The sequence below is a fragment of the Ambystoma mexicanum genome, chromosome 9, assembly GCF_040938575.1.
Source record: "Ambystoma mexicanum isolate Mex_15411 chromosome 9, UKY_AmexF1_1, whole genome shotgun sequence".
Classification (NCBI taxonomy): domain Eukaryota; kingdom Metazoa; phylum Chordata; class Amphibia; order Caudata; family Ambystomatidae; genus Ambystoma; species Ambystoma mexicanum.
In genome coordinates, this window is record NC_090931.1 from 1008653395 (window position 1) to 1008679452 (window position 26058).

Below are 26058 nucleotides of genomic sequence, written 5' to 3' on the forward strand. Positions count from 1 at the left end.
ACAGATTTTGAGTGGGTAAATTCAAAGGCTGCTGAATTCAAAGCAGTAGAAAGTTAAAGGCATCATGGTTTTTGCATTGCTATGTTCAGGAGGGTAGCGATTAAACCAGCTGAGTATAGAGTGGTTAAGTACAGAGAAACAGAAATCAAATAAATACAGTTTTGAATGGTATAGTTCAACAGCAGCAGAAAGCGGACCAGCACAATTTTTAAAGGGGTCAAATTCAACAGCAGCAGAAAGCAGACCAGCACAACTGTTCTGAAGTGACTAACTATGCCAGTAGCAGAAGTCAGACCAGTGCAGTTCTGAAGAGGCTAAATACAGCAGCAGCAGAAAACAGATCACTACAGTTTTGGGTAGTCTAGTTCAACAGCAGAAGAAACCAGACCAGCACAGTTTTTGAACAGGACAAATTCAACAGCTAGACAAAGCGGACCAGCACAGCTTTTCAGAGGTTACATTCAATAGTAGCAGTAATCAGACCAGCACTGTTCTGAAGTGGCTAATTACAACAGTAGCAGAAGTCAGACCAGTGCTGTTCTGAAGTGTCGGAATTCAGCAGCAGCAGAAATCAGATCAGTACAGCTATAAAGTGGTCAGATACATCAGTAGTAGAAGTCAGCCAAGTACAGTCCTTTAGTGGTTACATTCATTCAGTAGCAGAAGTCAGACTAGTGCAGTTCTGAAGTGGTTAAATGCCCCAGCAGCATACAACAGACCAGTACTGTTGGGGAGGCCACAGTAAACAGCAGAAGGAAGACCAGTATAATATGGAAATGGCTACATTTTGCAGCAGCGGAAATCAGGCCAATACCATTTTTGGGTGGCTATGTTCAACAGTGGCAGAGAGAAGACCAGTACAGTTGTGAGGTGGGTATTGAGACTTAGAGCAGGCCATTACAGTTTTTGAGAGGTTACATTTAACAGCAGCAGAAAGTAGACCAGCACAATTTTGAGGTGGCTAAGATCAGAACGGCCACGGATTCCCCCGGTATTGTCTGAAATGGCTAACCACTAAGGTATCAGAAGCAGAAATAGTGTAGACAAAGTCCTGGGTGTCTGGTATTACCACAGGACACTTCACAATGTATTGTGATGTCCCTTACCTTCTTTCCTGTGGTTGGCTGGGTCGGGGGCCTGAAGCGCAGCACTGGGCCACAGGCTAACAGGCATACAGGAAAATTGTCCTTATCCACTGCCCTTTGCTGGCTGCCCAGGTATAGCTGCCCTGGGAGGCTCCAATAAGAGTGCATTTGCGTTCATGTGACCAAAGCACACCAATCAAGGCCTGGTGGAGAGTCTGGTGGGTGGGTTTGGGATTTGTAAACATAAATAAGGGCTGGGGGCTGAGGTTGTGCTAAAAAGGCAGTGGGAGGTTTTAAACACAACAATGGGGCCCGGGGGCTAGGTTGTGCTAAAAGGGAGATGAGGAGAGGGTGTATAAAAACAAAAGTGAAGGCTGGAGGATGAGGTTGGGCTAAAAGGGGGGTTTGGGTTTTAAACACAAACTGAGGTTGCGCTAAAAGGGCAGTGTGTGGGGGGTGTTTAAAAACAAAAATGGTGGATGTGTCATTCTAAAAGGGGCTATAGGGGTTTTAAAGCTAAAATGGGGGCTGGAGCTGAGGTTGCGGCAAAAGGTTGGTAGTGGTTGTGGGGTTTTAAAAACAAAAAAGGGGCCTAGGGGTGGAGGTTGCACTAACAAGGGGTGGGGGAGATTTAAGAAAAACAAAATGGGGGCCGTGGACAGAGGTCACTCCAAAAGGGCAGTGGGGTTGCGAGGGTGGTTTAAAACAAAAAATGGGGGTTGGGGAGTCAGGCCACACTAAAATGGTGGTGAGGTGTTTTGAAAACAAAAATGGGGCCTGGGGGTTGATGTTGCGCTAAATGGGGGGTGGAGTGGGGGTTTTAAAATCCAAAATGGGACTGGGGGCTGAGGTCATGCTAAAAGAGTGGTTGGTGTGGGTTATTGCCAGGAGTGATGCCAATCTGGCATGACGCACACAGGTCCTCAGAGGAGGAAGAGACACCCTCTGTCTGCAAATATGGAATGGGCTCCCAGTGAGTTTTAAAAGGTAATGAGGTACTAGTGGGACTTCTAGAGGTTGCTGAAAAACTCCTGCCTAGAGAGTAGTTTGCAAACATGAATGATGCCCTCTGTCTGCAGAACAAGCAAATATAAATGCATCAACCAGTCAACCACATAGGGATAAGCCTAATTACATTGAAAATCCCTACCACCGATTCAACATATACTCTTATTGCTGAACTGAGGCCAAACACATACAATGTCATGGATCCTGGTGCCACAGATTGGTACACCTGAGAAACCACTGGTCAATTGGAAGGTATAGTGCATGAAAAGGAGCATCTTCCTGTTCTTTGTATTCCACATATTTCCTAGGAAGGACAAAGAGAATTACTTTCTTGAACAGGATGTACTTATGAACCTGTTGAGGTGGTTCAGGTAATTTGGGATACACCATGAAGACTTTGGGACATGGAGCAGAACAGTAAATACTCCATGCAAAAACTCCACATTGACACGGTGCAATCACTCTCTACACAGAAGGCCTTGAATACCCTCCTACAGAGACACTTTCTTCAAAGGTTCTCTTAATCAAGGAGTGACAATACGCTGTGATTCTTGAGGAATGACAACTAAATCTATAGAATAACCTCCTCATGCTACAACCATGTCAAAACACCTTATAGTAAGATATACCAGAGTTAAGGAGTAAGGATAATGGAGGGTTTTGCCCTTGATAGGCTGAAAGTTGCCAAAGCGACCAAAGCTAATCTTCTCCGAGAAATAAGTTATTCATTAATTAATTTCGACATTTGTATAGTGACTTCCACCATAATTATGATATCAACGTGCTGTTGGCTGAACACCCTCGGAGTGACCAGAGTCCAAATTTGGGAACATGGGAGGTGATATGCGTGTGTGCATTTCAGCCATTAAAGTTATGTGGGTGTGGCCAAGACCATGCTAGTCATCCATGACTGAATGGTGTGTGGATGGGTTCAGCAGAGGTATGCTGTGAACTAAACGGGGTGGATTGTGTTTAAGGAGACACAATTATGTGGGAAGCTACATTTCGAATGTGTGTCATTAAAGGTAGCTTCATTCTTATGGCGGAGGTGTTGTGCAATAGTGTTTATGTTATATGGGAGTGCAGGGTGTGTGGAATGAGCCTGTGCCTTCCTCTAAGTTACAAAGTTGCTGCGTGCAGCAGGAGAAAAGGGTTAGCTGTACAAGCAATCATGTCTATATCCTGGGTTCCTTCATTGTACCTTCCACAATAGGGCTAAATGCAAGATATGGTTGACTAACACAAATGGGCTAAAAGCAAGGTATGGCTACCTTACACAATTAGGCTAAATGCAAAAACGGCTACCTTACATCATTATATTTATTATTATTATTATTATAATTATTATTATTATTATTATTATTATTATTATTATTATTGTATTTATTGAGCGGGGACCTAGCTTAAAGAAACAACAGAGCGCTTTACAGAGGTATACACCAATACAGATATATAACAGAGAGCTTTACAGAAGTGTACAACATTACAGATGCATAACATTTCAATGCTAACAACAGAAAAGATATACAGCGGGGGTAGGATACAGCGGGGGACAGAGGGTGGGTACAGCTGTACCAGGTGGCGGGGAGGAGAGGGGTGTGCAGCGTCTAACAAGTCAATTGGCGAGAGGAGCGATGTGATGGTCTATGTGTTACATCATTAGTCTACATACAGGATATGACTTACTAACACAAATGGGCTAGATCAAGGTAAGGCTTACCTTACACAAATTAGGCTAAATGCAAGATATGGCTGACTAACTCAAGTGTGCTAAAAGCAAGGCATGGTTACCTTACACAATTCAGCTAAAAAGGAAAATAATACCCACAGGTTGTGTGTGTTCCTCTCACCCCATCTTTTATCTATATTCACTTCTCATGACATGGCTGCGGCTTATAGGCTAAACAAAAAAAGAGAACAAGCAGTACACATGGTGGACGAGGCGGAATAGGCCAAAATGACCAAATATAATTTACTGACCTTACAAAAAGACCTAAAACACATACCACCAAATGTTCAAACTACCAACATTTTGAACTTTTGGTGGTATGTGTTTTGGTGGGGTCGCTGAATGAAAAAAAAGAACCACAAAGCCTGCCGGGGCTGCGGGGGTGTCCCCCGCAACACCCCGCTCACTATATACAGTATAGTGAGCAGAGTGTTGCAGGCGACACCCCTGCAGCTCACCCAAGCAAAACAAAACAAAAAAAAAGAAAAGAAAAGGACCCTGCAGCACCGGTTCCCGATCACGGAAGTGCACAGAAGTGAGAGGGACCCGGTGTTGCAGGGACACAGCGCATCTGAAGGAAAGGTAAGGAGGGGCCTGGGGGTTTGGTGGCAGGGGTGTGTTGGGGGTGTGCCTGAGTGTGTGTGTGAGGGTGTGTGTTTGAATCTGTGTAATTTTCAATGGATGTCCGCATGGGGAATGTACACACATTTTTGTGTTGCGTAGATTTCACATGCAGACATTTCTGTTGCGTACCATTCTGCAACGGTAAAATCACACAGGTCTGGACGAGGCACAACAACGAGAATTTGCAAGGAGGATTGCAGAGATTTAGCCAGGTTGTAAGACACCCTGATAGATGATGCAAAGAAAATGAAACTGGAGATGATTTGGGAACGGGATACAATGAAGTGAGGCAAATGCAGGGGAAATTTGAGAATGTGGAGGTAATTGAAAAAGAGGTAGAGATTCATTCATGAGAGATTGAAGAAGGGGAAGAGTTAAGCAGTGTGAGAAACCTAAGGGCGTCCTCACATCTACTCCCCTTGGGTCCTCTTCTCAGGTGGCCAGGGAAAGGCCATTGCTTTTGGATCCTGACCCTTGGGGTGGAAAAGTGAGGGAGGATCACCTTAGAAGAGGGCCCTTGGGGACTGGGGATGAGATGTCCTCCGGTGAGACACTGTATTCTACATTTCCTCTATCCCAGATGCAGTTATGGGATATTGCTGTCCCTGTCCCACTTACCAAGAACTCGCCAGGAGATATTACCAATATAGAAGCACCAGAAAGAGGTTGAAGAAGAGTGGGGTTAAGGGTGAGGTAGTTGAGACAAGGTATCCCGCTTTTCCATCTGAGGACCAGCATAACCCTCCCCTGACCTTTATGGGCTACTGTGAACTAGATCTTCTCAATGTTTGTCATTCATCCTATTACAGTACTGGGGCGAGGAAGCGGCTACTACGAGTAGTGAACACCAGTCGGTATTTTCACCACTCTGTTACTGAGACGAAGATGAAGACTATGAAAGAGTACCATTGGGGAAGTCAGGAATGTCCAACAAATAGGCTGCATAGAGGTCAGGCAATTAAACCTACTCACTCACACCTGTGGACCCTTAACACTCTTAGGGCCTCATTACGACCCTGGCGGAAAGGGTTTTATGCCGGCGTAGAGCATGGCGTACCCCTCCGCCCTACTACGAGATCCCTTACCGCCATGGCGATTTTAACGCCTGCTTTTTGCAGGCGGTAAAATCCATGGCGGTAAGGGACCTTGTTGTTAATTACGCCACCGTAATTTACGGTGGCGTAATTAACGCCTTCCCCACTCCCATTATACCCTATGGGGCAAGAATGGGAATGGGGAAGGGTAAAATGGGGATTGGGGATTTACCGCCCCGCCAAGGTCGGGATGGGGCGGTAAATCCACCAACCACCATGGCGGAGTTGGCAGCTTAGCGCCATGGACCATGGTGCTAATAGCACCATGGTCCTCCGCCATGGTCGTAATGAGGCCCTTAGATATAAAAGGTGGGGTTGCACACCAGAGCTGAGAGCAGGAAAAAAAATGTGCTGAAGAGAAGCATGTCAGAGAAGCCAGAATTGTGAGCCGCATGAGTCCGGAGAAGGCGAGAGACAGCCAGGCTGAGCACAGGCCAAAAGAGAGTCTAACTGCCTGGCTGAGCTCCGGCTGCCGGCAACTACAGCAGAAAGCTGTGCTCCACCAAAGCCCACAGCCACTGCGCCAAGCGGGAGAGCAAGGGAAGCTCTCTGTGGCAGTTGTGAGAGAGGCTAAGCTTTTGGATCAAGGAGAATCAAACTGAAGAACCCGCAAAAGCAGTAGAGAGCGGTTGCGCACAACTGGTGACTGTAATCCAGTGAACACTCCATCCGGGGCGCACCCCTAATATAGATACGTATTTGAGAATGTCAAACGAACTGAAATAAGTAATCTGTGAATGCCCAGTGATCTGAAATTAATTGAAAATAGTCCTGAATAACACAATGAATACTTTTTTAATAGGGAATTAATTAAAAGTCCAGACGATCACCTTTTGGAAATACCAAGCCAAGCAAGCAATGAATATTTGAGTATAAGATGCTAAAGAAAAATTGAACACCGAAGTGAATGAAAACATTATGGGCAAAGCTATGGTCTGATGAAAGATAGATGGGAAGGTGCCCATTTGAAAACAACAGGCGAATTAAGAGAGCATGTGCAGAAGTTTGCAAAAGAGCATGAAAGAAATGTGGGGAAGAAATAAAACTACCACACTGTGAATTCTATGCATGACTACAGTGCAGCAAGGCCAAAGAATGGCATAGGATGTGTGACACATTGTGGCAAAGCCAAGTGGCTAACCATGAGAAGCCAAGCGAGTGGAACCTGCACATAAAGCCAAGTGGCTAACCAGGAGAAGCCAAGCGAGTGGAACCTGCACATAAAGCCAAGTGGCTAACCATGAGAAGCCAAGCGAGTGGAACCTGCACATAAAGCCAAGTGGCTAACCATGAGAAGCCAAGCGAGTGGAACCTGCACATAAAGCCAAGTGGCTAACCAGGAGAAGCCAAGCGAGTGGAACCTGCACATAAAGCCAAGAGGCTAACCAGGAGAAGCCAAGCGAGTGGAACCTGCACATAAAGCCAAGTGGCTAACCATGAGAAGCCAAGCGAGTGGAACCTGCACATAAAGCCAAGTGGCTAACCATGAGAAGCCAAGCGAGTGTGTGCCTTCACATAAAGCCAAGTGGCTAACCAGGAGAAGCCAAGCGAGTGGAACCTGCACATAAAGCCAAGTGGCTAACCAGGAGAAGCCAAGCGAGTGGACCTGCACATAAAGGCATAGGATGTGTGACACATTGTGGCAAAGCCAAGTGGCTAACCAGGAGAAGCCAAGCGAGTGGAACCTGCACATAAAGGCATAGGATGTGTGACACATTGTGGCAAAGCCAAGTGGCTAACCAGGAGAAGCCAAGCGAGTGGAACCTGCACATAAAGCCAAGTGGCTAACCAGGAGAAGCCAAGCGAGTGGAACCTGCACATAAAGCCAAGAGGCTAACCAGGAGAAGCCAAGCGAGTGGAACCTGCACATAAAGCCAAGTGGCTAACCATGAGAAGCCAAGCGAGTGGAACCTGCACATAAAGCCAAGTGGCTAACCAGGAGAAGCCAAGCGAGTGGAACCTGCACATAAAGCCAAGAGGCTAACCAGGAGAAGCCAAGCGAGTGGAACCTGCACATAAAGCCAAGTGGCTAACCATGAGAAGCCAAGCGAGTGGAACCTGCACATAAAGCCAAGAGGCTAACCAGGAGAAGCCAAGCGAGTGGAACCTGCACATAAAGCCAAGAGGCTAACCAGGAGAAGCCAAGCGAGTGGAACCTGCACATAAAGCCAAGTGGCTAACCATGAGAAGCCAAGCGAGTGGAACCTGCACATAAAGCCAAGTGGCTAACCAGGAGAAGCCAAGCGAGTGGAACCTGCACATAAAGCCAAGAGGCTAACCATGAGAAGCCAAGCGAGTGGAACCTGCACATAAAGCCAAGTGGCTTACCATGAGAAGCCAAGCGAGTGGAACCTGCACATAAAGCCAAGAGGCTGACAAGGAGAAGCTAAGTGCGAGTGTATCTTTAACAGGGGCACATACCGAAGAACCTGCATGGGCTGAAGAGTCTAGGGTTCCTGGTTGTGTGACCTGTAATGGGTGGATTGTGTGGACTGACAACTGCGCTTAGAACAGGGAACCCTCCATTGTGAAAGCCAAAGACATTTTTGCAGTAAACCAAGAAGGAGTCATTTAAATGAACTGTTAATCTAATTCAGAAGGAGTGTGTTGAACATTGCAAAAGTGACACCCGTATAAATTGATATGTTGAAGTCATGGGGAAGAGAACCCTGAGACTTGATGAACTGTAATGATGTCTAGAGGGCAGCGCCCTCAAGACCCCTTTTTTTTGTAACTGTGTTGCCTTGAACTTGGGGAAGGGAACCCCAAGTATTTGTGGAACTGTTTGAACTTGGGAAAGGTAATCCCCAGAGTTTAGTGGAACTTGCTTGAACTTGGGCATGGGGAGCTGAAAAGGAAGCTAGGAGCTGGAAGCAGCTCAGAACTTTTTTTGATCACTGTTTCGTTTTTTGTTGATATACCTACACACTGTGTAGCTTTAGTTGTGAGGGCAAGGATAGATAGATTTTGGACACAGATAGACTTTTAAGTTGAACTTTCTGACTCAGACTTTCATTAGTTTCGTTCAGGTAGGGAAATCCCACCTTAGCATGGGGCAAAATAGAACTTGTACCATCCTGACACTTGAGTTAATAAACCATTTTTGTTTTACTTTGAATCTGTTGTCTGTGTCTTGCTTTGTGATACCTTCACAGCAGGAAGGCCCAAGAGAAGAGATGAATAATAGACAAGGCCAGAGAGGACAAGGGTAAAAATTAGGTGTTCAGTAGCTTGACAATCAAGGAATTAAACTTAGGAAATTGGAAAACATACAGGACAACTGACTGCTAAAGTAGACCTATGGAGAGAGATGTGAAGGCAAGAGTGAAAAGTGACACCATGTTCATCATCATAGGCGGAATTAGGCAGACAACATGGGCAAGGGAAGACATATAGGGGCGGGTAGATGAAAACAGATAGAAAACTTGAGAAATAATCCTTTTTTTCACATGGATCGAGATTATGTGGATAAGAGTGTATCATGCTTTAAATTGCAGAAGACAGTTATAGAAAAAAGAGTGAATTTGACTAGCGAAGCAAGCCAATGAAATGAAGATCTGAGAATCAGCATGCATCTGCCAACCAAGCCAACGCAGGATATGATAGAGGAGCAACTGATTGTATAGATAGAGAGGACAGAAGAGGACAGAGACCAAAAGTGTGTGGAGTATCTAATCAAAGAGGAAGTACTTGAGTTAGAGTAGGAATTCCTTGAAAGCTAGGAAGAGAGGCTGGATAGAAATGTGCAGCAAATATGAAAAGATGAGTGAGATGCAGCATGATCTCCTTTTCAATAATATCAAAGATGTCAGACCAAAATATTCCTTTGCCTTGAAGAGTAGTAAGAGTGTGAATTACGTGTATATTGGCATGAGCTGAATAGGCAGAGTATATGGCAGCCCATATTGAGAAGTTAGAAGCATCATTGGCATGTTCAGGGCAGGCTCAACCCTCTGAAAGATGTCGTGTGATGGGATTGCTTCCTTATTGGCAACTAAGGTGTTTCCTGCAAAACAGGAAAAACGTTAATCCACTTTCAGGCATTTTGGCAATATCCCCTAAAAGCCTTGTAGAATGTACAACTTGGACAAATCTCTGGCAATCAGCACCTTCTCTGGTTCTTTCCATTCATTGATGGTAATGTTCCTAAAACGCTGCTTGAGTGGACACCCAAACGTAGGACCGAGTTTGTCACCAGAGTAACCACCTGAAGAAGAGGTGTTCTCCACTGGTGATGGGGCAGAAAGGTCTAGGAGGCCAAGGGTATGTTGCAAATGTCTGGTGCCCCATCAATCTCTCTCAAGTGCTTTGCAACCATATCTCAGCCAGTATTCAAGCCGTCACTGGTAGTGAGGTACACAGTATTCAAAGGTGGAGGCTAAAGCCCATTAAATGAGGCGGGGGAGCGGGACACATGGCAACTAAATCCTTATTCGCATGGTCTACAATCATGTGAGAGTGGGAGGTATAGGCACGAAACCATCCGCAAGTGCCATGGGCACTGGGATGACGTTGGCCTTAGGTGCAGGTAGAACATTAGTATGCAGTAAGGGGCTCACAATTGCCAAGGGCTCATGGAGGGGTGCTCAGCAATGGTGCAATGGTTGAGGGACCCGACACCAGCTTCTCTCCTCATACCTGTTCATTTCAGTCAATAACTTATAAATGGAACACACAACTGACCATTTAAGGAAAGGATCTCCCTTACCTGAGCAGTCCGAGAACGGTCTGGCCGGTGGCCCATTGCCCCCGGCAGGCTTCGAGCCCCTGTGACAATGCAACTGCCTGCAGGTCAATAAGCGCAGCATCCATATTCTGACCCTGTATCATGACGATGTGAGTGAAAGAGCGGGGGGTGCGTTTGAGGGGAGCAAAGAGAACATGCCTATATGTATTTTATGTCTCTGACTTGGGTTAATTATCCGTCAGGGACAGATATTGGAGTCACAGAGAAAAATAGCAAATATACATATCATGGATTTAATTTCCACAAGGGAATGATGCCTCTTTTTTAAGATGACACTAACTACTGTTTGACATCCATCATACCCTGTGAGGTGTATATGCAGTCCTGAGGATACAAACGACCACTTGAAACTGAAATATTTCAGTGTGCCCTTTGATCTCAATTGTGTTACTATCTTTCTTTTTTCTCAGGCATCACCAAGTGAGAGTCAGAACCATGACGTGTCCTCCTCGCTGAATCTAGTTTTGAGATTAAGGTAATGTTTTCAGCTCATGGTTTCCAAATGAGCTTTTTTTCTGATTTTGCTTTCGTGATACCGGGCTGGCTATTAAAGCAATGCTATTGTCCGATACGACCAAGCTAAGAACTGCTACAACAACACATTGCCGTTACTAATTGCTGACTTGGAGAGGGAACAGACGCCAGTGAATGTAACTTGGGGCTAACTGTATAACTCATTAAGTTTCCCTCCTCTCTTTGTGCGGTCTACGATCTCAGTGAGGGATTTTAATGAGTTTCCTTCACACTTCAGCAGTCAGTCCCTGGCAGAAATAAACCATAAATGTATTACAAGTTGCACGCTCAGGACATGTTCCCTGGCAGGCTTGATCAGCCACTATGGATGGGAAAAAAAATGATAGACATTTCTTTTTCTGCGAGAACGTGGCCAGGTCGGGTCTTTCAGCAAACAAAAAAGGCAGCGCTTAAGTTTCTCTTCATCAGGTAACAGAAAGTCGGTTTCCATCAAAATGTCTGAATAGTGCACGTTTTGTAGAGCCAGGGCCTTCATCCTTGAAGGCTTGTGATTCTAGAACATGACACTTTAAATGTTTCTGTGCGTTTGTGTGTGTGGTGTATCCTTGATCATGAAGCACGTTGCTCTCTGGGAAGGTGTTATCTTCCGCCATCTCATGCAAATGAAGAGGCGATGAATTATTCGCCACATTGACATCATTGCCTGTTGCCATGGAAAAAGATATGCTTTGCGAGCTGACGTGGCGGCCAGAAACAGTGCTGGAAAGATGAAATCATCTTTTCTTCTGACATGTGGTTTTCTCAGTTGATTGATGGGGTGGGGGGGCGGGAGACTGCATTCAGAATGCAGATATTCACCGTGCAGGCTGTGTTTTTTATTTAAAATGTTTTAATCTTTTGCGCGCACAATTAGTAAGGTGAAGTGGTGTTGGTAATGTGAAAAAACAATGCATTTGCGTCGCTTTGTTCAGCTATGCATCCTGACAGAAACATAATCACGTTTGCGTTTCATGTTTTGAAAATAAAAACAATCAGTACAAGCACGTGGAAGGCACGCCCTGTGCAGCAGAACTGGGACCCTGCAATGCTGATTATCATTTGTTAGTAGCCCGTGGAGTGAAGTGCCAGGCTCTGATGCGCTAAACTGCAAGCTGTAATGCTTCATACTGCTCAGTTTCTGCCATGTCACGTGCTCCTTAGTGCCCACACTAAGCTGGGCTGTTCGGGCAGGGTCTCTTAACAGTTTCTGGTGCCCGGGTCACAGACAGCTTTGGGGCTCCCCCTTGAAACCCATGCCCTCCTCCCACATGCCCTGAAACCCATGTCACCGCCTCCCAATCCACAAAATGAAGGGATTACATACCTCAAGTCAAATTCAACAACAGTTGACCTAGGCTCCAAATGGATTATCTAGTTGTTAATAAAATATAAAAATTACACATTTCTGTGATGTGTTTCCCCAAGGGGATGCTATATTGAAGGCATTGGGCCTCATTACGAATGTGGTGGATAGGCAACAAACTGGCGCTGGTAGTGCTACCAGCGCCGTTGTTACCTCTCCGCCACATTGCGAGTTCTGCTTGCTGGTGCCGGACTGCACGCGTGATCTGACCAGGCGTGCAGACCGGCACCCGCGAGCAGAACTCGTGATTGCACCAGCACCGTTATTAACAGTGCCGGTGCAACCATGCTCCCGACCCCAATTCTGCCCTATGGGGCAGAATGGGGATCGGGAGGCTGGCCATACCGGCACCCACAAATGGCCAATTACCAGCCCATTCATCTCGTAATGGGCCGGTAATGGCCCATTCGCGGGTGCCGGGGCTGCTTAAGGGCACGGCTACCGCCAAAATTATAATGAGGCCCATTGTCACTTTTTTTTTTCGAATAATATATTAATTTGAAAGAAAATAAAGGAACATTATTTTTAAGCAAGTATTTAATAACATGATAAACTAACATTTCAACCTGAACATTGTTTACTGTATGAATGTGTCCATAGTACATGCCCTTGGAAAAACATCACATGGCTAAGCACAGAGAAAACAAACAGGCGTGTAACCCCTGGTCAGAGTCAGTGCGTGACTCACTAGTGATTCAAATTGGGTCCCGGCATCGAGCAGTTGATTCAGGCCTAGCAGGTGACTGGCTTAGCTAGTGCATGAAGCAGCGTCAAGCTGGTTCGAGGTGCAAGCAAAAGCCAGGGCTGGCGCTTTCACTCTCGTTCATGGTGCAATGAACACGCAGCAACCAGTTCGGAAAAACAGAGAGCTATGGCTGGTCTGGCCCTCCAGCTGCTGTGAAGCCCGCTCAGGGGGGCTTGAGGACAGAATGGTTCTGTTCAGGGTGTGCACAGAGTGGTAGATCCTGGTCCACAGCAAAGGTCACTCCCTATGTGCCCTGGGAGTGGGCAGCAGGCAGATCTTCCTTTCCGCCTTGGATGACTCCTCTTCATCTCAGATTGACGGCTTTGGAAAGTAAAACTTTCCCAGAGGAAGTCCAGTGAGTTCTTCTCTGGTGAATCTGTCTTGAGATGATCCGAGAGGTTCTGAGAGAATGTTAAGAAGGGGTGATAGACACCTTCTATTAAAGGCAAAAGTCACCAAGTGATTGGACTAAAGTTAGCCTGACTTAGTGACCCAATCCCTGATCTTCAACAGAGTGGACTTTGCCCTTCTGATGTCACAACCAAAGTGCTTTGCTCCTGAGGAAGTGGAGGGGATAGGAAAGAGACATAGAGAGAAAAAAGATGGTGGAAGTCCATTGACTAGGGCTTCCTGCCTACTCTAATACCACCCCCCTTCCCTTCCCACAAAGTCCCTTAGGGATGCAGCACCCTGCTGTGAGTCTACTCCTTTTGAATGGATGTGCCCTTTCATACCTGGGCCCAGGTCAGCTGCCTCTGGTGGAGGGTGTTACCTGCCCTCACAAAGAGATCAAAAAGGAGGCCTGGTACTCCAGGTTCCTGTCCTGCCATTTGGTGGTCTCTATCTGGCTAACCAGAATACACATCACCTTCCAGAGCAGAGCTGACTCACAGGAGCTGACACATGTGTGATATCAATTGGTATGTGGTGGCCATGATCATACGTAGTAACATGCACCATGCCTAATCTCAATAATAGCTTTATTTAAAATTTACCGTGCCCCAGGCATGGGTTACTCATTATCATTGTAGTATTGCTACATGGGGGCATATCTTTAATTGAAGCTCTTCCATGCAGAAACTTGGCTGTCGCTGCACCTTGTGACCTTTGAATCTGCTTTACACCATGAGCAGAGCAGGCACTGCAGATCAGGCCATGGATGCAGCCTGGACCAAGTACACTGCGTTTGGCATGGAGTTGACGAAAAGGGGAATCAGATTGACAGATTACCCTTTTGGAGACTACGTGCATCATGGTATGTGTGCATGATCGGAAACGCCACGGCTTTGCACCCTTGTCAGATGGCAATTCTTCACACTGTGTACATTCTAAAATGTGACATACGTCATGCACAGAAATGTATTAAAAAACAGTACAATGATCAAAGGGGACCTATAGAATCAAGATACATCTGAACGAAAGCACTTATTAAATTAAAGTAAAGAAGAGATGAAGAGGGCAATTCTAAGGGGATTTTGAGAAACGCTAACATCACTTCTCATTACACATTTTGATAAACCATTAGATGGGTGATGCTGAGAAATGTAGCAGCTATCATCTATCTTGCAATGCTGTTCTTTCTATTAAAATTATTGGCGTGAGAAAAAACACACACCACCACTAACTAGACGAGCGCCATAATGATGCTATTTTAGTTTACATAACTAGTTCTTTTTATTGCAGGCATGATGTTTAGTAGCACAGTAAGTGCTCCTATCAATGGCATGTATATACACAAATATGAACCCCAGCACATGACCACAGATCTCTAGAACAAGTGCTTAATGCGATGAGCTATCTACTTCACCATGGTGGAACTCAAAATTATCAATATATATTTCAACTTTAATTATTGCATTTTATTAATATATTCCCCAATGAAAGATGGAATTGCCATAAAAGTTGTGCTGTAGTAAATTTGCAAACTGTGCAAACTGGGCATGTAGAGTTTCTTTTGATATGATCTGAACTTAGTTGCAATGCCTCATCAGCACACTATGTCGGGTAGCCAGGTGGAGGCCCCTGCCACAGTGCAACATCTCAGCGTATGCAGACAAATGGAACACACTTCTTCTGCCTGTTATCACTCTCGTTCTGTTGTCAGCCATCACCTTCGCTAGGCACTGATTGAGATTTACAAGGTGCTAATGGATAGGGTGTGTATGCCATCCCTGCACCAAAGATGAACTGTAACAGGCGTGCTGCAAAGTGTACACTCGCAGAAAAGTAAGCATGTGGCAATGATTGGCACCATTGAATGGCAGGGACTAACGCGAGATTGCAACCTATGTCTGTTTATTCTAATGTGTACAGCTCCTTCTACAGAAATTCGACACGCTCATAATCGCCATAGAAAATATTCTGAACGAAAGCTTGCACACACCAAAACATATTTATTGTGCATTGGGTCAGCATCATTTCCATTACTATTACTTTCCTGTTACATCTGGGGACGCAGCCTATCTGTCACCTGTTTTTATTTTTCTCTTGGAGACACAAGCTCCAGGGAGGTTACCCCACCAATAACAACTGCAATTCAAATGTACCATGGCTTAGAAGTGGCCCAGTATTTGACTGAGATAGCATGTTCCTGGCCTATTTGTAGTATAAGGTGCTATACAAACAATTAGAAGACAAAGGGCCTCATTACAAGTTTGCTGGTCCAGAAACAACGGTTAAGCTTACCGTCACCGTTGTTTCCGGAATGGCAAACTACGAGTCTGCTGGCGGGTGCCGTTTCGCCCGCAAGGTCTGACCCTGGTGGGCGGAACAGCACCTGCCAGCAAACTTTGACGGAAGCAGCGGCACTGTTGCGTACAGTGCCAGTGCTTCCGTCCTCCCCATTCCAATTGAGTCCTATGGGTCTCAATTGGAATGGGGAGTAACAATTGCTGCCGCCTGATTTACCGGACTGCCGGGGCTGTAATGCCCTGGTTATTCTGGCAAGTCAGGCTGCTGTAATTTATCACAAGTCTGGCGCAAGCCTGCTGGTTTTACCAGCATGGCCACCGCCGGGCTCGTAATGAGGGCCAAAGACGTGTTTTAGCTCCCACAGCATGCTGTGTGAAAACTATACACAGTTGCTTTCAGAATGGTTGCCCTCTTGGGATATACAACCCAGCTTTCTGAAACCATACACATATTTACGGACCTCGTGGATGGAGGAACTCCCATCCTGTGCGCCTTGCAGAATCAAGGACTCAGGGGGCTGCCACGCCAAAAACACTTTCCACTAAAGTGAGGACCTGCCAATGCCCTCCGCAGGCTCCCTCCCCAGGCTCCCTCCCGCAATGTGACAGCCGCATTTCTTCCTCAGACAAGAATTTTATTTGTATCTATGAGTCATGTTATCTTGGGCACTTTAAACTAACCTGACACTTAAGTAACCAAGGGTTTGAATAGTCAGCTAAACAGTACTCATTTTATACACTTCTGTAAGGATGAAAGGCTGAATCAGCTATGATGGGGTTCAGAAACTGTGTCCTTCAGGTTCAGAGCTCAGTGCCCCATTTCCTTTTGTGTATATTTTTGTACTCTGAGCAAGTTATTATAAATCCAGCGTAATGTAAAAGGTGAGCTGTTACTGCCTGTATCCTGATGGATAAAAACTGATATTTGAGATAGATGGTGGCAGGGCCCTCTCAAACATGCGCTACTGCACGCATAACAATCTGGCCTGCGGGCTATGGAGACCAAATGATAGAATCCTAGAAGAGATGGAACGATATTAGAACACGGCAGCAGAGCAGCTGGCGGCTACAGTTTCACATTAGATTCAACATAATTGTACTTTTAGACTTGGGGAGATTCAGAGATTGGACCAGAATAACACTGTGGTGATCAGGTACTGAAGCTAGAATTTAAATCTAAGTGTCTGCATGTTAAGTTCAGTAATGTGGACACTAGGCCACACATCCCGATTCGACATCACCGGGACTAGGCCGCAGACACCGGAAGTGCTATGCAAATAATACCTACAACACAACACATGACAAACCTTATCCCAGCGAGGCCACCCTGCCCTGCAAGGTCCGCTGAAGTTTGCCCCTTTGACTGGCATCCCACTTGTGTGATGGTTCTGCATGGATGATGAATGTACGCACCTTTCCCAATTTGATTACCATTTGTCTACCTCGCCGCAAGCCTCCAGGTAGAGTGACTTGAGGAAGAGCTCCTCAGGCTCTTGGCTGACTGTCCTTCAGTGGCAGGCAGGCTGTAGGCAGCAAAGTTAAAGTGCTGATTGTGGGAGGCAGACAAACAGTAACAGTGCTTGTGACCTGCTACACCATGCACCGAGGGAGGGCAGAGGCAGAGCAGCCAACTCAGGCAAGCTCCTGCAGTGTGCCACCCTAGAGTAGTAGGGGAAGCATCTGATCCAACGCAGGCAGAAATCAAGACAGAAGCCTGGGCCTGCTGCCTCTCAAAGCATTGGCCCTCGTGCTGCTTGGCTGGGAGGCTCACTCAGTTGTGCTCACTTGCTTTCGCACCCACAGACACACCGAGGAGTGAGGGATGGCAGAGAGAACAGTGACATATGATTGGCTCATTGCAAGGAGGAATGGAGCCATCAGACAACCTGAGTATCACCATGTCAATCATCATTACTGATTTTTTAGTTTGGGCTGTTAGGTGGTGCTTTAGCACCACCTATAAGCCCAAATAATTGCATTAAAGGACATATATGGAGACATGGCATACTAGGAGGGACACACAGTTTATAGGTGTTGTTTGACTATTTGCCCACCCATTGCCTGATCCGGGTCATGCTAATCCATTTGGCCATTCCCACGCAGTTCCTGCCCTTCCCCGCCCAAACACCTCATTATGGGAACTCTTTTAGCTCACTTTTAATCAAGCCTTACCATCAAACATTGCCCTGAAGCACCAGCCAGTGTTTTCTCAAAACAGTCTTCTTAGATTTAATGACTTAATTGGAGTAATAAATGCACTACTGGTTTGATTTTGGCCATTTTTGACATCTGCTTTCCCCAAGGTTTATTTTTGGTAGGGCAGAGCTGGGTTTTTTGTCTTGTAACATTATGTTACTTGATCCTCAACTTGACTGTTGTTTCCGATCACCACCAGATTTCTTCTTGTTTGTTTTCTTTTGACTTTTTCCTCTCTTTTCTGTCCGGTTGTTTATGCCATTATTTCTAAAATGTTACCAATTAATTAATTTGTTTAAAGCGCCTTGGCATAAGGTGCTATAAAAGACAAATAAAATAAAAACAAAAATGATAAAACATGTCTTAACCGGGTCTGCCTTCAGCCACTTGATTTATAAGCAGTATATGTGTCCTTCACTCAAGGCCTGTTAAAAACAAGCATTGGAAAAGTTAACAATTTTGCATTGTGTATAAGTATTAGTCATTTGCAGGCACTGCTATTAGACACCAAGGTTCTGACACCATTTTCCTTCTGCTATCATCAATAGCCAGTGCCTTTCCTATGTCTACACACAACTCCAAACTGTTGGCATTGCCAATGCTTGTTTTTATATCTTCCTAGTTCCTGGCTGTCGTCCCCCCTCTGGCCCCAGCAGTGAGCAGCACATGTCCAATCAGCAAACTGATTGGTTGCCATATGGTGGGGGCTGCACAGTCCAGGGCAGCAATGAGTCATCTCATTAGTTTGAACTATTAGCTGGCAGAGCCACCTATAAGCCAAAACTATTGCACAACAGCACAGACGGGAGAAAAGGCATCTGAGAAGGAACACACAACTTGTAGCTGTTGTTTGGCTATTTGCCCACCCATCCGCTATCACTATGTCCCTGCCGGTTCCTGCCCCTCCCCACTCAAAATACCTCCTCATGTGAACTCATTCTACTTTTTTTTATTCACGCCTTCCCATCAAACTTTGATCTCAAAGTGTTCTTTTAAAATCAGTCGTCTGAGAGTTAATGACTTAATTTGAGTTGAAAACCTGCTACTGGTGTAATAAAAATGTCAACCAGGTCTGCCTTGAGCAACTCATTTTATAAGCACCATGTGTGTAATTCACTGAAGTCCTGTTAAAAACAAGAATTTGCAAAGCCTACAGCTGTGGCGTGTGTATAAGTAGTAGGCATTTGCCAGGTGCTGCTGTTAGATCCCTAGGTACTCGCACCATCTTGCACCTGCTACCATCAATGGCCAGTTAATACAGCTATGCAGTGCTTGGCAAGTGATTTTCCCATGCCTACACAAAAGCCCAAACTGTTGTCATTGTCAATAAATGTTTTTTTTTGTGTGTGTCAACTGTGCCTGCAGGCATGCACACCAAAGCATATGTTCTTTTCAGCGTCTAAGTGATGATGCAAATTAGAGAAAGAAATAAAGAACGCAAAATGTTTTCTGGCCTCGTGACTTGTCCGCACACCATGAAGTGCCACCTCCCAAACAGTGCTACCCCCTACACTCCCAATTCGGGCAGCAGCTGCCCCGCAAGGCTGGGGGCCCGGGACACATGCCCCATTTGCCCACCCATTAAAATGTCTCTGCTTTGCTGGTAGCAAACATTCCACCCCCCCTCTGTTTTCATGGTTGCACTCCCCTGCAGCTTTTCATCTCCCCGCACATTTCCTTGTCACTCATGTGCACACCTTTCTCTAACTATGTCATGGGAACACTTGCGCAAGCCAGCAATGCAGACCGCGGCCCCACCTCCCTGTTCTGTTTCACGCTGCATTATGGAGAAGTGCCCTGCCACAAGTAGCTCCACAGAACAGTAATAGCACCCCCCAGTCTTCCGTGGCACATACAGACTGTCTTGGGGATACTAATGGCTATATTTCCCTAAGGCACAGGATACACGCTAACTCATCTTGGCCCTGAACACACGTTAACATCCTCAGTTCACTTATATGTCAACATTGGCTTCCAGGCCATTATGCGCTTGGTTAGCCCGCACCTGATGGTATAAAGCTATGTTATAAATTAGAACACTGGAATGTTGACAGTTTCATTGCAGATAATGAAGTAGAGGAGGGCAATAATGGCTGGTATAAAGCTGCATAAATGCTGGTATAAGGCTGTCCAACATTCCATTTATTCTTTACTTAGGCAACATACCCGGGGAAGTAGCTTTACCGGGCCAGGTAATGCCCAGGCCAGTTAGAAGCCCAAACTAAGCGAGGGCTTTAACATTAACCCAGGCATTAACTACCCCATTAAGGCCCCCCTGCCTGTAGGGGTTTATTGTTATTAGCATCCAGGCATGTTTACTGGGATGCTAATAGTTTTTCTTTTTTTAAGTTGCGAAACGGCACAGTTGATATTTCTCAAACTTGAAAAAAATACAAAACAATATGGCTGTCATGGATTTTGGAAAAGGTAAGTAACCATAGTCCCTTCTCCCTTTTCATGGCAGGCATTGTGCCAGGAACACTGAGTGTTCCCAGCGCTGGAGAGAGAAAAAGAGTGCAAGGTAAGAGGGCAGGATTGGGTGTCGGTGGCGAATGTGGAAATTGGGGATTGATGGTGGGGGTAAGGTGGGAAAGGGAGTGCGGGGCCAGGGAAAGCACTTACCTGAATTCCTGCCACTGAAGATGGCGGCCGCCAGCTTCCAAGAATGCCCAGATTCGGGGCTTTACCAAGGTATGATATGATATGATAAGTCATTAATAACGCGCCTGAACACAAGTGTTTCTAGGCGCGACAAAACGAGGAGGGGGCACAGAAGGAGGACAAAACAACAATCTTAGTAGGCCTTGTGTCATTAATATCGCGCGAGTGCAGGGAGGGAGAGGGGAGAAGTGCTAGGTAAAGTGGGGAGAAGTGCAGTGCTGCTGGACGGTGGCTCATAAGTGTAGAGAGAACAGAGACTGTAGAGTTGCAGATACAGACCCTGAAGTGCTGGGGAGCCTGGAGGCAGTGCAAGGGCAACTGGACATACAGGCGCCTGGGGCCGTGTTTCAGTGGGTGGCCAGGTGACCAGTGTGCGCAGCAGTCAGGGACATCAGCAAGGGAGAGGAAGAGTCAAACCGAAAGCAAAGAGGAAGGTCTTGAGTTGCTTCCAGAAGAAAAGGTGGTTCTGCTCAAGTTTGAGAGAGGCAGGGAGGCTGTTCCAGAGGGAGGCCCCAGCCAAGGAAATAGATCTACCCCCACTCTCTGCTTTGAGAGGCAACTGACCCTCAGAGACTTGGAGGAGGATGAATGGAGGGCTCGAGAAGGAAGGTGTTTAGGAAGAGAATGTTGAAGGTAGTGCGGTCCCAGGCCCCAGAAAGCCTTGTGGACGATGCAAAGGGTCTTGAATTGATCCTTGCAGCCACAGGGAGCCAGTGGAGAGATTTCAGAGCTAAAGAGATACAATCCCTGGGCTTGATGCCAAGGACACGTTTTGCAGTCCTGTTCTGGTAAGTTGTAGAGGTCAAAGAGTAGAGACAGGCAGATTAAGGATGAGGCTGTTGCAATAGTCCAGCCTAGAGAGGACCAGGGCTCTGGAGACTGTGCGCTTCTTGGGGAAAGTGAGAAAAGGCAGAATACCTCTAAGGAGGTGCATCTGATAGTGAGACTTCTTAGAGATGTCACAGATGTGAGGACAGAAGAAGATTGTGGAGTCGAAGAGGACACCAAGATTCTTAGCCTCACAGGAAGGAGCAGGAAGAGGGCCCAGGGTGGTGGCCAGAGAGAAAGAGGAAAGGTGGGAGCAGGTGTCCCGATGAGGACTATCTCCATTTTACTGGCATTAAGGCAGAGATCATTGGCAGCACACCATTCCTCAATTGCAGCCAGAAAGTCAGGTATGAGAGAAGGAGCAGAGGTGGCTGAGCGGAGCCTGAAGGAGAACTGAGTGTCATCCCCATAACACTTAAAGTTAAAGCAGAGAGTAGCGATGCAGTGGGCAAGAGGTACCAGGTAGTGGTTGAAAAGCCAGGGAGAGAGGTTACACCCCTGGGGAACAACTCAAGTAGAGAGAAAGAGATAGAGAGAGATAGAAGAATGGAAAGACCCAAGCGGGACCTGGGAGGGTCGGTCAGTGAGAAAGGATGTCAAGCAGGCCAGGGCCTAACCAGTGATACCCAGGTTGTCATGGAGGCCATCAGGCAGGATGGCATGGTTGACTGTGTCAAAATCAGAGGATAGATCAAGGAGATTGAGGACAGAAGGAGGGTTAGAGTCAACATTAGAGAGCAAGTCTTCATGGGTGTTCAGGAGAGCAATTCCCATGCTTCTGGCATCTCTGAAGCCAGACTGGTAGTCTTGGAAACAACCAACAGATTCAGTATGAAGATTAAGCTGGGAGATGGCCAGATTTTCCAGGAGTTTGCCCAGGAAAGGAGTGATGGAGTTTGGGTGATAGTAGGGCAGAGGGGAAGGATGGGCAGAGGGCTTCTTGAGAAGGCGGTGCAAAAGGGAGTGCTTAACGTGGAAGGGGGAGATTCCAGTGGCAAATGAGAGATTGCAGAAATCGGCCAATGCTGGAGCAAGGGTGCCAATGTTGTCCTTGATGGTTCTAGATGAGCAGGGGAGAGCCTGCTTTGACAAGACTTTCATAGATCTAGAAACATCATCGGGGTGAACTGGGGAAAGGAGGAGAAAGGAGATGGAGAAACGGCTATGATGTGCAAGGGATAGTAGAGGAGGAGGAAGAAGAGCTAGAGGAAGAAAGAGTGGACAGGTTGTCTAGATTTTTAAGTGTGAAATTAGATGAGTGAGCAGAGTGCCTGCGAGGGAACAGAGGTAGAGATTGCAACAGGATTGGTCAGCTCCTTGCAGATTTTGAAAAGTTCGACTGAGTTATCTGATGTTCCAGAGACACAGGCTTGGATGTAGGCTCTCTTGGAGATTACAGAGCGTCTGTACTGCCTTTGGAGCAGGCGGCCCTCCAATTCCTCTCGGCTGCCCTACACTTGCGCTTAAGGGTGGCAAGATCAGAATCGTACCCACTTGGAAGTGGGCTTGAAGCGGAACCTCATGACAGGGCAAGGATGTCAAGAGTGTAAGAGATAGAGAGATGAAGTTTAGAGAGGGCTGTGTCAGAGTGCGAGTCAGCCCAAGGTGTAGGAGGAGCATAGAAAGTAGCAGCAAAAGCCTCAACTGACACGCCTTCATGGGCCGGATGACCGAGAAGGTGGGTGGCAGTGCTGGGGTCGGCTTGTCTTGAGGGGTGGAGAGAGAGAGGTGGGAGGACAGAAGAAAGAGTTTGCTCCAAGAGAGAGGAGGAGTGAGTGGGTTCGAGAGGGGGAGGTCCGAGGAGATCAGAACATCCAGAGTGTGCCCAGCAGAGTGAGTCAGGCCAGAGGGAAGAATAGATATATAGAGAGAGAGTCACAGACATTGCAAAAGAGCCCAGAAGAGGAGCTAGTAGCATCAAGGTGGATGTTCAGGTCTCAGAGAAGTTGAGAGGTAGAGGCAAGGAGGGAGGAGGAGACGCCAGCCCACTGAGAGAGGAAGAGGTCAACCTGGCCAGACGGCCAGTACATGGTAGACACAGTGAGAGAGAGACCAGGAGATATAGAGAGCCGGCATACCAGGCATTCAAAGAGGAGTCCTGCATTGGAATGACATAAGCAGGGATGCACTCCACGACAATCAGGGATGGTTGGTTCGGGGTTCAGAGAGGATTTTGTAGCCATCAGGAAGGACAGTGTCAAAACTCATGACATAGCTGGCTGTGAACCAAGTCTTGTTGAGACCAAATACCTCCAAATCAAGCTCGTCCAGGAGATGGCAGATGTCAGAGGAATCATTGACAGCAGAGCGTCAGTTGAGAGTAGTGATGTGGAATAGGTTGCCACCTTTGAAGGACTTCTGTGGAGGGGTACAGTCCAGACGAATGCCCTGCAGAAGTGTTGGAGGAGCCCAAGATTGGGCACAGGAGGAAGGAAGAGATGGCAGGATAGTCAGAGAGGAGAAAGAGAGAGCCAGAGAGGTGGCAGAGGAAGGCGGCATCAGAGTAGCCAGAGAGTGGCAAGTAGGGGTAGCAGGAGAATAAATTAAGATGATAAGGTGCGGGACGCATCTATCAAAGAGAAGGAGACAGGCCTGAGATGATGGCCTTAGAGGAGTGGAAGGGGGACAGGAGGGCTTCCAACCGGGTGCCACCATTAATGGGAGATTAGAAAAAAGGAGACAGAACAGAGACCATATGGGGGGTCAATAGACCTGGAGAGGGAATGACAATAAGGATGTCGGTAAGGGTCTGTCTGGAGGAAGCAGTGGTGTATGCATCAGCGATAGGGAGGTCTGGTTTGGAGAAAAGGATGTCCCTTTCGAGCTTCTTCCTTCCATTCTTAGTGAGAGGGATAGGATAGTCGATAGAATAGCAGTTGGACAAGTTAGGGGAGACAGAGAATACTATAGAGAGCTCAGGCAGAAAGAGGGGGGCCCAAGCAGGAGAGGGGGAAGGGTGGGGGGAAGCACTTGGGAATGGACAGGCAGGAGGCACTGGAGGGGACACAACAGGGAGGGGAGCACAGCCAGCACAGAACAAGAGACAACAGACCTACAACAGATGCAATACAGAAACCATCAACAAAACACAATTCACAACCAAGGAAACCTAGAAGAAAAGAATGCCAGCGAGGCAATGGAATGCCAAAACTGAAGAGAGCAACACAACATCAACTTACAAAACCAGATGCAAGACAAACCACTGACAGTACAATAAAACTCTCATGCATGAGAAAATATTCATGATACTCAGAAATTGAGGGAAACGTTTTTTAAAAATGTTTCACTTTTGTCCATGCATCCAAGGTCCACAAGGGTCTTATCTTCTTCAGCCAGGCCCTCTTAGGGTCCACAGCAAGTTTCATCTTAGTGGGACATCCAAAGCGGAGTAGCAACCTGCCAACGGAGACCACTGCGAAGACTGAAAGTGCTGCCTTTTCGACACTGCTTGGTTCCATCCTTTCTCTTGACCTCGATATCCCAGCGACTCCTTCTTCCAAAGGAGGTCCATCCCCGAAGGGTCCTGTTGAGTAAAGCCAAGAAACTCTACCACTTTGCCTGCCAAGGCACCAAAGGTACTGTGATGAGGAAGAACACACTCCAGCCTCAGAAATCATCCAGGGGTCCCAGATTCGTCTTGGATCCTGTTCTCCTGTGACATCTCAGACACACACCCTCTGCTGGATGCTAATTGTTACAATGCAGAACATTCTACCCTTATATGTTGGACTGTAACAACAGCAATAATGCTCCCTCCCCAAACCATTTCCCTCGCAGTATGTCCTTTGACCCTTGTTAAATTCGGTAAAAACGTTCACCAAAGGATGTTATGGTTGCAATTCAAAATGAAAAAAACCCACAGAATTCACAAATTATAATTGCACCACAGTCATCCTAAAACAACTGTAACTCAGCACCACTAAGCACAGCTCATCACATCGCTTATGCCGATTAAAATAGTAAACAGGTATTCAATGTAATAGTTACAGTTATGAGTATTTCCTTGTGTTATCCTTCACATTAAGTTTAAAATTACCCTAACCAGTCTGGAGTACTTCTTATTTTTTAGCTCTCTTTTATTATTCAAGTTCTGTACAAAGTGAGTTTACATTAATTTTGTTTGTGACCAGTCCATGACTGTTGCCAAGATACTTTGTTTATAATGGCACAGTTACAGTTTGTGTAGAATCCATTACTAGTGAAGATTTCAGGATTTACTGTTATACGCTGCTACAAAACGTAATTGTTTGTCCTACAGAATTCCTTTAATTGTATAAGCTTAAAATAATGCCCCTTTCAAAGGAAGTGAAGATTTGCAAGAAATGAGACTCAACCAGTGGGTGTTATTTGGTTATTTACCTAGGTGAGACTCCATGGTCTTTCTCACTCACTACCTGCCTCTCCTACCCAAAACAAACTCTTTGGATCTCATTCAGCTTAGTACTGTTCTTTAAGAGTAGCCTTTTGAAAGGCAATGGCTAAAAATAGAAGCTAAAAATCTGAAGTATATGAGTACTTAAATCTTTTCCTTGCACTGACTTCCAGTTAAAGCATTGGCAAAGTGAATGACAATGTTCTCTCTTTTATAGGCATTAGATATGCAGTTTCCAGGCACTGCCATAACATGCTCAGGTACTGCAACCTTGTGTCCGCTGTTGACATCCTATGGAAAGGTAATACCATTATGGCAGTGCCTGTACATTGCGGATCGCATGCTGTTGGCTTTGAAATGCCTGCATTTTAAAAAAAATATGCAGTACCATACTAACAGCACC

General features: G+C 46.2%; 1 protein-coding gene across 2 annotated transcripts in view; it reads left to right on the forward strand.

Annotated features, from left to right (window-relative positions):
• STK39 (serine/threonine kinase 39) overlaps positions 1 to 26058 on the forward strand; it is a 2038823-nt gene that overhangs the window by 1429446 nt on the left and 583319 nt on the right. For both annotated transcript variants that reach the window (XM_069616263.1, XM_069616262.1), the window contains one exon: positions 10698 to 10762. In XM_069616263.1, the coding sequence (XP_069472364.1) occupies positions 10698 to 10762 (65 nt within the window). The remainder of the gene's footprint in view (positions 1 to 10697; positions 10763 to 26058) is intronic.